At 41.3% G+C, this 14,661-nt stretch overlaps 3 protein-coding genes across 4 annotated transcripts; all 3 read right to left on the reverse strand.

The window, feature by feature from the left end:
- Positions 1–700: 700 nt before the first annotated feature.
- On the reverse strand, positions 701–3,470 carry LOC116247038 (uncharacterized). 2 transcript variants are annotated; one of them, XM_050075764.1, is made up of 4 exons: positions 2,942–3,470; positions 2,189–2,478; positions 1,740–1,945; positions 701–1,103 (listed from the first exon to the last, which is right to left on the reverse strand). In XM_050075764.1, the coding sequence occupies exons 2-4, from the start codon at positions 2,276–2,278 to the stop codon at positions 845–847; spliced, it is 555 nt and encodes a 184-aa protein (XP_049931721.1). In that variant the 5' UTR covers positions 2,279–2,478; positions 2,942–3,470; the 3' UTR covers positions 701–844. The 2 variants fall into 2 exon arrangements, with proteins under 2 accessions (XP_049931721.1, XP_031474845.1); XM_031618985.2 differs by having other exon boundaries at positions 2,189–3,470.
- Positions 3,471–4,997: 1,527 nt separating this feature from the next.
- Positions 4,998–8,611, reverse strand: LOC116248257 (protein STRICTOSIDINE SYNTHASE-LIKE 6-like). Its single transcript, XM_031620943.2, has 4 exons — positions 8,104–8,611; positions 6,670–6,977; positions 6,121–6,253; positions 4,998–5,442 (listed from the first exon to the last, which is right to left on the reverse strand). The coding sequence occupies exons 1-4, from the start codon at positions 8,506–8,508 to the stop codon at positions 5,167–5,169; spliced, it is 1,122 nt and encodes a 373-aa protein (XP_031476803.1). The 5' UTR covers positions 8,509–8,611; the 3' UTR covers positions 4,998–5,166.
- Positions 8,612–11,194: 2,583 nt separating this feature from the next.
- On the reverse strand, positions 11,195–14,432 carry LOC116248181 (protein STRICTOSIDINE SYNTHASE-LIKE 6-like). The gene is made up of 4 exons (XM_031620828.2): positions 13,782–14,432; positions 12,488–12,795; positions 12,021–12,153; positions 11,195–11,662 (listed from the first exon to the last, which is right to left on the reverse strand). The coding sequence occupies exons 1-4, from the start codon at positions 14,181–14,183 to the stop codon at positions 11,387–11,389; spliced, it is 1,119 nt and encodes a 372-aa protein (XP_031476688.1). The 5' UTR covers positions 14,184–14,432; the 3' UTR covers positions 11,195–11,386.
- Between the last annotated feature and the right edge of the window lie 229 nt (positions 14,433–14,661).

Genomic DNA, 14,661 nt, shown 5'->3' on the forward strand with positions numbered 1-14,661 from the left:
ATCGTATGCGTGTAAGTTTCAAATAAGGTTTCTGATCACATAATCGAGATAAGCTGCAAAACATAATTAATGTAACAAAAAAATAATGAATTTCACCTTTGGAAACCTCTGCATCTGTATGGGATTCAAAAATCTTTCTAGCGCCTTCGATTTTCTAGATGAACGGCACATATTGTTATAACTACGACGGATTGAACCTCTCACTAAAAACTAAATGTCCCAGACCCGATCCATTTAAGAGGACGCTGGTTCAAGATTCATATCCGGCTCCTATTGGAGGACATGAATGAGTGACTAAAAGAATATGCAAATATATAGAACCTAGTCGATGAGGTATATATTATAATCAATTTTCTTTCAAAAAAAATGTGGTTATTAATCGGAACTAAAGTTGGATATTGATCTAGAACAAAATTTCTAAACCATATCTAATCAATTTATTAGGCGGACAGATAAGTTTTCCTCAAATAATTATTGGGATCTCTTTTTCCGGAACTTGTTGAAGCATTCGGATTTGCCTTCAGAAAATGCTCAGAACTTAAATTGTATTGCTCACAATGTAATCATCCTGAAAATTTTGTTCTAACAATTGGGAACTTAAGAGAATAAAAATTTTAGGACTCGGTCTCATTGTGTGCAGCCCTCAAAAACAAACAGTTTAGACTCAAATAAGATCGACGAAGACAATTAGACAGAAAACTGCAACCAAAATCAAACGCTTTATCAGACAGAGAGATGCGAACTTCTTCCAAACTAAACAATTGAATCAGCCATATACACAAGACCAAGCATGAAAACTGTATGTAATTGACAGTACAACACAGTGATCGATACATTGGGATCATCAAGTGTAGCTTCTCATTCCTATGCCAGTGTCCTTGGCAGGGGAGCCAAGGCTCCCTTTGGCCTTGGAGTAGAAATGGTAGTAGAAGATGCTGAGAATGCAGGTGAAGAAGGTGAAGGCGGCGCCGGCGGCGAAGACGCCTTTCCTGATGGTCTCACATGAGAGGTTCCCCATGTTGAGATTAGCCCTGTACTTGGTGTGGTATGCATTTCTCACCGAGCCGGCTAGCAGACATGCCTCCGCAATGATAAATGTGATCCTGCAACGTTCAAACATCAATGGCGTCATGCCCCCAACAAGTAGCTGTGGCTGCTGTTTTTAAAACAGTAAAGCTCTGGACCAAGAAGAATCCTATACACCTTACCATGCGGATGGGCTCAAAAGTTTCTAAGTTGAAGGAGGTCAACAGTTTGATATTTAGATTCTAATGGCGTTTTTGCCTGTTCCCCTCTTACATTGACTATTGAAACAGCTAGAGGATGCAAGCATGGCCAATCTGGCCACTACTGTTACCAAACGCATCGAAAGTGGAAGGGGGATCAGAATCCCGAACAGTTTCTAAAAAATTAGCAAACCTCAATACTTGATCAGACCCATTAGCATCCCTAGTTATAGCCAGCAGGGAAAGATTAGCATGCTTGGATTTCCGGCGCCGGTGCCGGAAATCTGATCAAAAGAACTTTGTGGGGTGGCGTGAAAACCAAGAGAACTGTATCCTTGTGCTCAATCCCAGCTTGCTTATCGGGAGAAGAAATCTGAACAAAAGAACTTGTGGGTAGTGTTGGAAATCAGGTGCATGGCAGAAGAGGGGTTTCTTGTGTATCTTTTTTCTTTTCAAATGGATTAGAAAGCAAGAGCTGGCAAAGGTGAGAAAGTTTCATGGGAATCAACCCACCAGCAGGTAATAAACAAGATCATGGCACAGGCACGAGCCCCGCTGGGCCTCAGCCCTTTCCCGCAGCAGAAGCAGCTGCTAGACGCCATGACCAAAGCTTGGCTCCCCAAGAGGACCAACAGCGCCCCTACCCCGTATCCAGTCGCAATATCAGAGCCGTACGCGCAGTAGGTGTAAGAACCAGTGGGATCCGAAACAATCTGAGCCTGCAAGCACGATGAAGCGCACAAAGTTACATTCAATTTACAAAAGAGCGTTGCCCTAGGATCTTCAATTTCATATCTGTCAAAAATTCGCGGCTAGGTGCGTCTCTCGGCATAATCTATTCGAAAAAGTCAAGCTTCCAGGACCAGGTGCATCTCATGGCATAATTGAAGTAGGAGTTCTTTAGTTTCAATTTTAAGCAGAAAACGAAAACCAAAATAAGAAGGAAAAGGATGGCGCCTTACATGGCTTCTTCTTTGTTCTGCGGCAGCAGCAAGCCCCAAAGCGATCACGTCCAACAATATGACAGTCACTATCACCAGAATGGAAGCCATGGAAGCAAGAGGTCAGGCAGAGGAGGAGGAGGGCCTCTGCCTTAGATCTGGATTGGTGGCTCTGTATTTATTACCAGCAGCAGGGGACACAGGGTGCAATTATGTGAAGGAGAAGCAAAAGATAAGCATTAAATTATAAGAAAAGGAGTTCTTTATTTTTTTCTGCTTTTGCTGTTGCCCTTCTCCTTTTGGTTGGTCCGCTGCAGTAAAATCATTAAAGCAACAAGATCAGTTGAAGGGTTGTTAGCTCAACCAACCTCAGCTATGTGGGGAGAGTGATCGCCCAACTGCAGGCTTTGCCCTTTAATGGAGTCTCTGTCGTCTCTATTCTTACTGCAAGTGCATCCCCATGCTTCTACTTGTCTTTGGTAAAAAAATACTTGAGAATTTCATCCACGGTATTATCATTTTGAAAAAGTTATCTGGGTCTAGTGTTAGATGAGCTGGGACAAGTTAGCAGTGGCTTGCTGGTATTATGCGATTCAAGATTAATGTCGTTACCTCTCTATCTGTATGCTCTACTCGTTTTCGATGTATAACTTTTCTAGCTCTCTTAAGAGGAAACGCTCCAACAAAAGAAGAGTTGCAACACTCCGAGAAAGAAGAGTTGAGGTTTAAAGAACCAAGATTTAAGAGGAAAGAAGCAAACGGGTGAGAACTCACAACTTAATAGTCCCTCATCGACGCTGGAGCACGACATCCGCTGCCCACTCTGCCTACAGTAAGCCGGCCGGATCTCTGCAATGATCGGAGACCTCACTCCCTATACCGTCCTCCCAAATCCAGGCCCAACCATTCGCCTTTCTCCCCGATCCATTTCACCGACCGGAAGTTACAGATCTTCCGAGATGTTCTCCCCACCAAACCATCATACAATCCTCTCCCATCCATCAAAATGATCAATCTCCTGCAAGAGCTTCCTAGAAAAGCAGTCAAATCTCTCCTACCCACATCGAAATCCCACCTAATAAGGCTCCTTCAGTCCAATGCCAACTGCCCACCTTCACTTTCCTGCAGATTTCTGCTCATCTGTAGTGGCCTCCTAACATGGCTCAGGGCTTCAGCTTCAGCCTTGCCTCTATGCCCGCCTTGTAGCTCATACTCGCAACGCTCTTTCCGGCCGGCGGAGGAAATGGCCATGGCAGGTCGTGGTCTGAGGGGCGAGAAGACCCCTTATTAAATCTGATCCCTCGTTCAGGCAGATCACTTTCTCTAAGGAGACTCCGTCGTCCATTTTCAATAGAAGAAGCTAGCAACGTCGGATTTGAATGTCCACCATTGTTGGATATTCGTCTGATTCTGTAAGTAGGGATAACAACGAGTCGGTAAGGCCCGTTTAGCAACCTCAATGTGCATCGATTTGGTCACATCCGGCATCGAAGTACCGGTACAAATCTTATTTGGACTCGCGAGACTTGGCCTAAGGTTTAGTGGTCAGATCTAAATTTGAATCTGAAATCCTTTAAAGATCCAACCTGATAATATGTAAGTTCTCATCTTACATCGTGGGATCCGTATTTAGTTCCAGACAACCAAGTTCACTTCCGAGTCTAACTCTAAATCGATCAAGATACAAGTCTTCCAGCAAACGGTGGTCTGAGCCAAGTGTGAAACCATTACATAATTAATCACAAATTCTCCAATTAAACATAAATTTTAGTATGTAAAAAAATTGTATTTTCGGAACATGATCTACGAAGAACATGTTTTTGCGAAACATAAATGCCATTATGGATGTTGTCTTTGAATCTAGCGATTAAATGCTAATCATAATTACAGACCGTATGTGCTTCCAAACCCATATGTTCCTTGTTATCAAACATTTTCTTTGGTGCGATCTATACAATCACTAGATGGAGAGATCATCATGTAAGTATTCGACACAGGTATATGTGCATGTTCATGAGAGAAGAGATATCTTGAAGATGCCGAAGTTCTTTTCTTTTTTTTCTCTGCTCTTGGGGTTCAAGGTTGCTTTGAGGCATAGGTGAAGAGCAGTACACCTATTAACTAAAATGTTGTGTATTTGCTTTTTACAGTTCAAACGAGTAGTACCAACCTATTCCAACATCTTGTACTTGAATCGTGGGGATCGTCAATGTACTTTCTATCAACAGATACTCAGTATATCAATATCGATTAGTTCTGATATCTGTTATTGAATTGCTCATTCAATGAGCATTTTCAATATGATGCCTTGAAGAGGACTCGAACATCCACGCTCTTTAGCACGAGATTTTGAGTCTTACTAGAATGTTGTGTATTTATTGTTTACAGTTCAAACGAGTAGTACCCACAGGAATCAAACTAATGATCAGATTTTCATTGGCCCACCCCTCCAACCAGCTATACTACGCCCCTTGAGGTGCATCCGTTGAGAGGGTCCTTAGATATAAATGCAATTTGATAGGATAATTTGGAAAACCAGTCTTAGATCCGATGAAAGATGGCAAAGGCCTACGCGACCCTCTTCCATATCGTTTTCTCTTGCTCAAATGCTTCCAGTCAGTCAGTGTGATTAATTGAACTACATATATGTGTTTTCCTAAATCAGCCTTTTCCGGTGCTTAGATGAGATTTTGTGACTAACAAAGCCTGAGAAATGTTGCTTCACCAATTTTATCTTATTTACACATTTAAGCAAACTGATCTAAAGGTGGATATTAGTTAAGCTTTAGGTGCTAGAGATGACACCAACATGGTTAAAAAAATGTTGATAAAACACTTAAATGTTGATCTCTGAAGTCTTAACTGCATAATTCTTTTGCAATTACATAGTGCAAGTCCCCAGATTTTTCTATATGCATGTTATTGAAAAGGCTATGAAAATGAAAAGTTTTTATCTTTATTGTGAGAATTTCAAAAAACCAACACTCTAAGCGGACTTCTTATATGGGATGTGCTGCATGAGTTTTGATGTCAACCCGAGCCATGTAATGGGATTCCAAGAAGCCAAAATAGAGGTAGTCTCCGATCTGCAGCCCCACAGTGACTTTGTCTAGTGCCGAATCTGAATATAGAGCTATGGCTTCGCCTTTCAGATTTACCGCCAACAACCCGCTGTTTGATTGACCCTCAGGTAACTTCATGAACTTCAAGACAATCAGTAGTGCTTTCCTCAAAGACGGAGATCGCATCAACGTGTCCAAGAGCAGGTTCCGATTCTGAATGAATTGGATTCAAAGAATGAGAGTAAGAACCACTCAGCTTTCAAATAGTGAGCCAACATGAGCTTAATGCATTTTAATTAAGTGAGTGCAAGAGTTTAAATGCCAAGAACGTTTAATCCATGGATCTGATGTGGCATAAGTTTGCTGATTTCGCTAGGAAATCCATACCAAGATCCATGATTTATCAAAGGACATAAAAATAGCAGTGAAATCCGTGTTTGAAATCTTCCAAAGATACCAAATCCATGGATCTGATGCAGCATAGGCTTGCTAGTTTGTCTATAAAATTCACACCAAGCAGTGGGTCTTTCCACTCGCCCGGAAGACAATGAACGTGTGTCCAAAGTACGCTAGGCAATGTCCATCTTTACTTGGTGTTATGTTTGATAATTTCAGATCTCAGATCCGAAGCTGATCTCAAGTCTGCATTATGTAGACTCCAGTGCTAAAGGAAACAGTGGACATCACAAATACATATTTGAAATCTGCTTTGCATTATAAAAACCATGGATCTGCAGTCATAAGGGGCTTAGACTACAAATCTATGGTTTTTAGAACCCGATAAGTATGATCAAATCTTAGATCAGAGGCTATCAAACTTAAACTTATAGATCACGGCGACCGCGGCCGACCGTCGGACACATGAGGTCTCTCTAATACAGAACCACCTACCGCGACCAAGGCAATCCAGAAATGCCCATTGCCGTCGTATCGAATATTATCTGGAAGTCCTGGCAAGTTGTCGATGAACATTTCCGAGGTTCCCTTCTGCTCACCTTCAATATAGTACTTTTGACACCTTGCCCTGCCAAAATTAGAGATCCAAACAGCCACTTTCACAAACAGTTGTGGGCAGTTCTAGATGCATTTATTTTCTCATTAACAAGGAACCACAAATACCAGAGAACAAAATTATTTCTCACTTTTAGTTGGACAAAATTTAAGTTAAGGCTTGAATGGCACACTAAAAAATTGCTTTATGAATATTAGTTTTTTTTTAATGCTTTTTAATTGGTTTTTAAGAACACACAAGCCAATCTTTTTAAGGAATGATTAAGAAAACAATTTTTTTTTTCAGAAACAAGTTTTTACAAGGTGTCATCATGGGGAGCAAAAAATAAATTTAAGCTTGCTTTTGCTATACCACAAAAAACTTGAGTATGTTAAAAAAAAAACGTCAGTCTAGTGTTGTAAACAAGAAGGCGCGAAAGGGATCTTTACACCGGAGTCTCGCAGAAGACGAGGAAGTCGCCGGCCGGAGAGACGGCGACGCCGTTGGGAAAGTAAAGGCCTTCCATGAGCACTTGGGTGCTCTTGGTAATGGGATTGAAGCTGATGAGCCTTCCGTGGGGGCGGCCCTCGAACAAATCCAACATATGATCCTCTACCCTGTACTTGTAGGTCGCATCTGTGAAGTAGATGGTGCCGTCCTTCGCCACATCAACTCCGTCCGCCATCCCCACCTTCATTCCGCCGGCTTCGTCCGCCAGTACCTCCACAGATCCGCCTTCCCTCACCTTAAGCAGCCCCTGCGATTCCCGTTTCATGTAAGGATCCTTTAGATTGCTTCCTATATGGATGCATCTAAATTCTCTTATGATCAGTTGGTCTCTTCCAACCATCCTCGCTCGATTACTTACATCCATCTATCATCTTAAAAAGCTTGCAGTCATCCATTCTATGAGAAATCATACATTAATTTGATTTTATTCCAATGGATCGAATGTTGGTACTTCTACTAAATAGCCTATGAAGAACAATCCATTCAAATGATCGAGTGAAGCACTATTCAGGCATGAGTTGGAGTAAATGCATTAGGGTATGGAAAAAAAACTACTTTGGGTGGCAAGCGAGACACTCAAGTTAAATTATTTATCATAAATAAACCCAAGCCAGATGAAGTCATGAAGTACCGACTAATAAGATACAAAGGTCTACTTGTCTCAATTTCTCAAATAAATCCATGGATAAAAAAATAAATCGACCACATAATCTCCCAAAGCACATTTCAGTGAAAGTCAATAATTTTCATTATTTCTTTCGTTTTTGTGACATAATGTACGTCAATTATCAGGTTTTTTGGGTGAAGTGATTGAGCAAATCCAGGTGACCATAAATAAGGATGTAATTTCAGTTTGGAAGAATAGGAAAAGATTCATGGATACATAAGGTTCAACATAAGGTTCAACAATCCATTGTGTGGATAAAAGTTCCATCCGTAGTTTGATTCTCATGACCACTAAACTTTTTGTATTGTAAATGGTGACAGCATAAACTTTAATTTATGGATGTACCATGAGTTTGTTCAAGTTTTAAAACAACTCTAAGCCTCGTAGTTTGAAATATACAATAGAAATTGAAACTCTACGTTGTAGCTCCTAGGAAATAAAATTAAGAGAGAAAATGCCTCAAAAATGCTATAAAGTGAGAAGTAAGACATTTATGAAATAATTATTTGAGCAAAAAGCTCGTAAGTGACAGTAATGGCATAAAAAAAATATGAACAAATAAAAAAAACATGAACGGGTAGAAGGTTAAATAGAATAAAGAATGAAGAGAATAATTAAAAAAATAGACTATATGTATCAAAAAACTAGTAACAGAAGCAAATAAATAGAGGAACGAGTTTGTGATTTTATAGGAGCGAGACCAAACCTGGGGGGAGTCGCAAACGATGAGCTCCTTCTGGGGAGTAAACGCAAGGCCCAGAGGCCGACCACCCACGTAGCTGAAGTTGGTAACCGCCGGCGGCCTTCCGCCGTCGCCGGAAGCCACGGCCACCTTCTTTATCCAACCGTCGGCGCACCCCGTGTACAGAGCACCCTCCTCGGCGTTGTAGGCGAAGTTCTCAGGCCCCAAGACCGAACCCTCCCCGATCCTTTCCAGCCACTTCCCCACCTTGTCGTTCCTCCTCCTCACCACCATCGGCGCCGCCCCGTAGCCCGGCAGCTCCACCGCGCTAATCTCGCTCTCCAGCCCATACAGAGCAATAGCAGCCAGCAGAGGCCCAATCACCACGAGAAAAGCGGCTGCCCGCAGGCCCTTCCTTTCTCCCAACATTACTTCTCGCTTCCTTTGCTGCTTCTGCTGATGTAGAAGAATGGCGATAACGACAATGATTGATGACTGTAATTCGGAGTCTTGCACTAAATTTAGAACGAAGAGAAACTCAGGCTGAAGAAGCGACACCCAAACACTTTTTTATACTGTCAGCCGCTTCTGTTTCTCTCTCCACAGACCCGATCCGAAACGTTTCGAAATCATACAAATAATCCAAATTCGAGCGCGTGTGGATATTGGATCTCAAGATAGCTGGATCCAGACGTCTTCTTAGAAAATCAGATTCTGGTTCTGATCCAATTTGCTCAACATCATATTGGACCTGACATCAGATGAGTCCAACTCATTTCCATCTCTACTTGTAAAGAAAGGGCGTAACTAAGCCAATTGGAGCCATGTGGATCTGCACCTCGTCAGTTATGTGGAACTGCTAGTTATAGGTCTTATAATGTAATATCATGCTTTGAAAAGTTTAGTCTCATTTTTAAGATCGTGATGGTTGTTTTGATTCTTTTAACTTTTTTAAGATTGAAACTGAAGCTTCTAGGGTGTAGTACTAGAATCCATTAAACCAGGAGACCGAGCCCACTATAGTAATGAGCTAGGTTTCTACGGTGATATTAGGAGACCGAGCTCATTATAGTAATGAGCTAGGTTTCTAAGGTGATATTAGAGTATGTTCTACACTCAAGTTTGGATATATGTGTCATAGTAGACTGCGTTGTAATGTTTCACTTTGAAAAGTTTAGTCTTATATCTAAAAAACTGTGATAAATGTTTAGGAACTTACAAAGAAAGTTGTTAAGTGATTGGTTGTCCTGTTTTTTTAACTTTTTTATGACCGCAAAACTGAGGGTCCAAGCCTCCGTAGAAGTTCATGGGTTGTTACTCGTAAGAATTGAGTTTGATATACACATGTAGCATATTTGAGATTTGAGTAGATTGGATCTAGTTTTGTTTTTTTAATCTCAGATCGGTTCCAGTTAATCCTCAAACATGAACCCCAAAATTCACACCCCTACTGACATAAACCAGATCTAATGCATACCCGATTCTAATGTGAGACGTTGCATCGAAAAAATCCGGATTTTTTTCACAACCGATCTGGCACCAGATCACATAATACCGGAACCAATGGTACTGCTGAATTTTTAATTGGATTACCTTCTTCAAAATGAAACCCGTATATTTATCGGGTCAAACCCGACCAAAGAGAGATCCATGTCATAAAGGCGTAGTGTCCATATTGGAGAGTTAGGTGGTGGTTAGGAGGACCCAGTCCATGAAATTATGGTTGAAAGTTGGATCCACTCTGACTTTATTCACTGGATATTAAAATGATTCGTAATTGGTCCCAATCATTGATAGCGTTTTCAATCAGTCGATCGCAGCAAGGTTTATTAAAATAGTAAATACGATCCAATTACAATTCATATATGGATCCCATATGCAGTTTTGCTTCTGAATCCTAAACCAGTCCACATCTAAATGCTGGATAATTAGTCCAACCCGTTTAAACTCTCAACTAGCTGGGTCTTACCGATTACCGATCACCAAAATCCAAATTCAATTAGTCTGGTTTGCTAAAGCTTATCTGGATTTGTAATCAGCAATCCAAATTATTGACTTGATCTGGCCCAAGACTAGGTTCTCCGTCCTTTTCTCTCTCTCTCTCTCTCTCTCTCTCTAGCTTATTAAATTTGCAAATCTATATGATTGACTTGATCATAAACTGCAGAATTTAACGTTAAGATAGCTGAAGTTGACCTGCCAACTGGAGCTACTAATGTTTATGGCCCAATTGTTCACTCAAGGGTCCTTGTCGATCAGACCCACCTATTTATCAAGATAGTGTGTCAAGTTGGACTGACTCGGGCTCGGGCTTTACCAATAAATGAGCACCGCGCTAGGCCAGAAGTGAGAACCCTCTTTCTCAATCATGGCCTAGAATGGAAGCACTGTCAATTCATGTGTCATGCGGAGCTAGGTATGGGTTAGTGTGGGCCTGAAAACCTTTATAATGAGGGAGCTGAATTTGGGTCCAGCGAAATGTCACGTCTACACCAAACTCAGGTCAATGCCCCATAAACACCAAACTCAAATAAGAGTTGTGTCCCCTTGATAAAATTTTCTTGCTCTACTGGTGTCACGCTTGTCAAGTAACATGATTTGTTTATTTAATAAAGTTGTAGTATAGCTGAGCATGCTAGTAGATGAGCCAAAATCGGCCAGCTTGATCACTGATCGATTAAGATTGAATAGGCTTACGCTCAATTGCTCAAACCTAGCCAGGGGCAAAGCCAAGGGGAAGTCCGCATGTGCCTTAGCCCGACCTCAAATTCTTTTAAAAAAAAATTACATGTAAATTTTAAAAAAAATATTTGTCTTATATAAAAAAATTGAAAAATGAATCAAAATTTAAAAACTTTAATTGAACTCCCCTCATAAAAAATTTCTTTCTAGCTCCGCCCCTGGACCTAACCCAGCCTAGTGGTTAGATGCAATTCGGCTAAGATTTGGGTTCAAATAGAGCTTAAGCATATGTTTTCATTCCGTGCATGTGCACCTGTGCATAATATTTCGTATTTTATGTTAATATTAGTGAGTTTTCATGGAAACAAATTGATTATGTTGTTAAACAAATATGGGCTTCGCATCAACCTTTTTTGTATATATGCTCTTGAAAGAACTAATCAAGATTTTGCTTTTCTTTTTCTTTGAACTGAAATAATGTTAAACATGTCATCAACAGTCTCCTCAGAGGAGTAGCGCACGCAAGAATCAAACTTTGATCAGCCTGACCAGCTACTCTACAACCTTCAGAAAGTTTATCTTTTGGATACATTGGCCAACTAACCTGCAACTTATGAATGAGAATTTACGTTAGAACTGCAGGATGAGTTTTGATGTTAAGACGAGCTAAATAAGGGGAGTGCAAAAAGTTGAAGTAGAGGTAATCTCCAATTTTTAATCCACCAGTAACTGAACCCATCGCAGGATCCGAGTATAGTGCTATAGCTTTGCCTTCTGTGTCCACAGCCAACACCCCACTGCTAGATTGAACTTTAGGTAGCATGCCAAGCTTTGTCATGAACATCGACACGCTCCTCAGCAACGGAGATCGCATCAATCTATCGAAGGTCGCATCTCGAACCTGACCGTAAACAAATTTGAACGATGAGAAACAACTGCTGCAGTATTTGAACAATATTTCATATCCGATATCCATACATTTTGAAAGTTGGTTCTTAGTATTATGAATAATGCGGTTCAGGTTTACTTGTGTATCTAAAAGTTCAACACAGATATAAACTTAAAAATCAGATTCAAATCGGCTTCAAATTGTGAAATCTAAAAGTTGGATTCGGATATGATATCAGACTTTTCTCCCCCTTTGTATTGAGATTTGGATTTGAACCCGAATTATGTGATTCATTGACATCTTTCTTCTCAAATGTCCTAAAAATGATAAAAATCAAACAAGCTGTAAAGGGATGCGTTTAGGAATTTACCGCAGCCATGCCGATCCAAAAGGTGCCATCACCATCGTATCGAACATTGTCTGGTGCTCCTGGCATGTTCTCCATGAATGACTCCCATGTTCCTTTCTTCTCCCCTTCAATGTGGTACTTCTTGCAGCTTGCCCTGCAAAACAAGTCCTCCAAATAGTGAGTATCACCAAGTTTTCGCCTTGCTCGTGCACTGGGATGTTCTTTTGATTTCTTTGAACAACAACAAAAGAGAAGTGATCAGATCTATGTAGTGGAAGTTTACCACCATTTTGATCACGCAACCAAACCTATAAAACTGTGTTAGTATTTCATGAATCTAACGCTATTGGAAAGATTGATGCAAGTTTACTACCATTTTGATCAGGCAACCAAACCCAGAAAGCTGTGTTAGTATTTCATGAATCTATAGCAAAGTTTGATGCAGAAGAATATGTTCAAGAAGAATATGATGCACAGCAAGCTCTTACAATGGAGATTCACAGAAGACGAGGAAGTCGAGGCCCGGAGCAATAGCGACGCCGTTCGGAAAGTAGAGGCCTTCCATGAGCACTTTGGTCTGTCTGGTGACGGGATCGAAGCTCAGGAGCCTCCCATGGGGGCGGCCGCCGAGCAAGTCCATTGCGTACTCCTCCAGCTGGTACTTGTAGCTGGCATCTGTGAAGTAGATGGTGCCATCCCTCCCCACATCCACTCCATCTGCTAGCCCAAACTTCATTCCATCAGCTTCATCTGTCAACACCTCTACATCTCCTCCTTCCTTCACCTTCAGCAGGCCCTGCGTTTCCCTCCACTGTCAATTTCTTTTTACTTGATGTTTTTACTGGTGAGAGTTTACTTTCATCCCACAGAAATAATGCTAAGCAGCAAATTTAATTTAGAGAACAAAGAAACTCTGCTTGTTTCAACTGAAATGACTTGTAAACACCACCAAGTTGACAGAACATCGTGAGCATCTTATTATAAACTCAGACTTCCTAATTCGCTAATGAATAACAATGTAACAAGTATGGGATAACCATATGCAGGAACCAAGATTATTGTCTACTTCAAAACTTTGATCGATAGCAACTAAACAATTGCTTGTCAATTTAGTTATTTCCAAACCAATTTCAAGTGATATTACCCCTAGAGATTCTGTCTGAAAAACAGTAAACGAGGTCCTCCTAGTTCACACTTTACATCAATAGATGATAACAACGTTGCCTATTTTAGGTGACTAGCTCGATCGGTGATTTTGATCGTAATGAACCGAGTTTGGATGCTAACTGCTTTAAGGTGTAAAAGTTCATATTCATTATTAAATTCTTAATCATTTTTTACTTTTTTTTTCTCATGAAAATTTTCATTAGGCACTTGAAAGAGATAGTAGTCCAATCATTTGTAAATACATTCTCACCATGAATTTATAGACCTCCATAGACCTATGGAAAATCTTATAATTTCTACTGAGAAACAAAAAGAAAGAGAGGGAAGAGAAATAACATGTTGATAAATACAAGCTAATCAAGTAATGTTAGGTTCATAATTTCTTTCATTGTTGACAAATCATAACTAAGTTGGTGTTGTTCCATGATGAGTAGAGAGCAGTAGATTACACAACATAACATGATTATAATAAAAATGTACCATAAAAACTTTGACCGGACATGGCGTTGGGTGCCCTTTGGTAGAAAGAGAAAGAGCCCCACAAAAGAGAAGCATTGACAAGAAGGGGATCAAAAGTTGTCACCAAAATCCGAAAGAAAAGGCAAGATACCACACCTTGAGAGAGTCGCAAACGATGAGCTCCTTCTGGGGAGTAAAAGCAAGCCCTAGAGGCCGACCACCCACGTAGCTGAAGTTGGTCACCGCCAGCGGCCTCCCTTCCTCGCCGGAAACCGCCGCCACCTTCCTTATCCAACCATCGGCGCACCCCGTATACAGGGCACCCTCCTCGGCGTCGTAGGCGAGGTCCTCAGGCCCCAAGAGCGAACCCTCCCCAACCCTCTCCACCCACTCCCCCACCCTCTCGTTCCTCCTCCTCACCACCATCGGCGGCGAGCCGTACCCGGGCAGCTTCTCCGCAATAATGTCGCCGTCCGGTCCATATAGAACAACCGCTACCAGCAGAGGCCCAACCACAAGAAGAGCCGCCGCCCAAAGGCTCCTCTTTCCTTCCAACATGATCCGTTGCCTCTGTTTCTGATGCTTTTGCTGAGCCTAAAGGAGAAGTTGTTTATAGCGCCGGCGGCGACGTCGACGGCGACGGCGACGGCGGTTGTAGGTGGCGCTTGTCTGTAAGAGCTTACAGATAGAGGTGAGATTGAAGATAGATCTCGTCCCCTTATCCTCTCATCTTTCCTCGGAAAGCCGCTGTGATCTGACAACCCTCCTCTGGCCAGCGAAGGAAGGCGGGGATGGGATCGGTGTTCCTTTCTTCGTGGCTATTTAATTCGATGCTGCTGTCCTTTTCAATGCGTATTATAAATTTGCATCCACTTCCCGATTCCCATAACAATGTTAATAACAGAAAAAATTGGTATGCATCAGACAAAAACCCGACCTGACAAAAATGTTTTTAAACAAAATACGAACATTCTATTATGTTTATTAGTCCGGTTTAATTGAAGTTATTTACAAGAAAAATACTTATTTTCTAGCA

Source organism: Nymphaea colorata, chromosome 2, assembly GCF_008831285.2.
Source record: "Nymphaea colorata isolate Beijing-Zhang1983 chromosome 2, ASM883128v2, whole genome shotgun sequence".
Taxonomy (NCBI): Eukaryota; Viridiplantae; Streptophyta; class Magnoliopsida; order Nymphaeales; family Nymphaeaceae; genus Nymphaea; species Nymphaea colorata.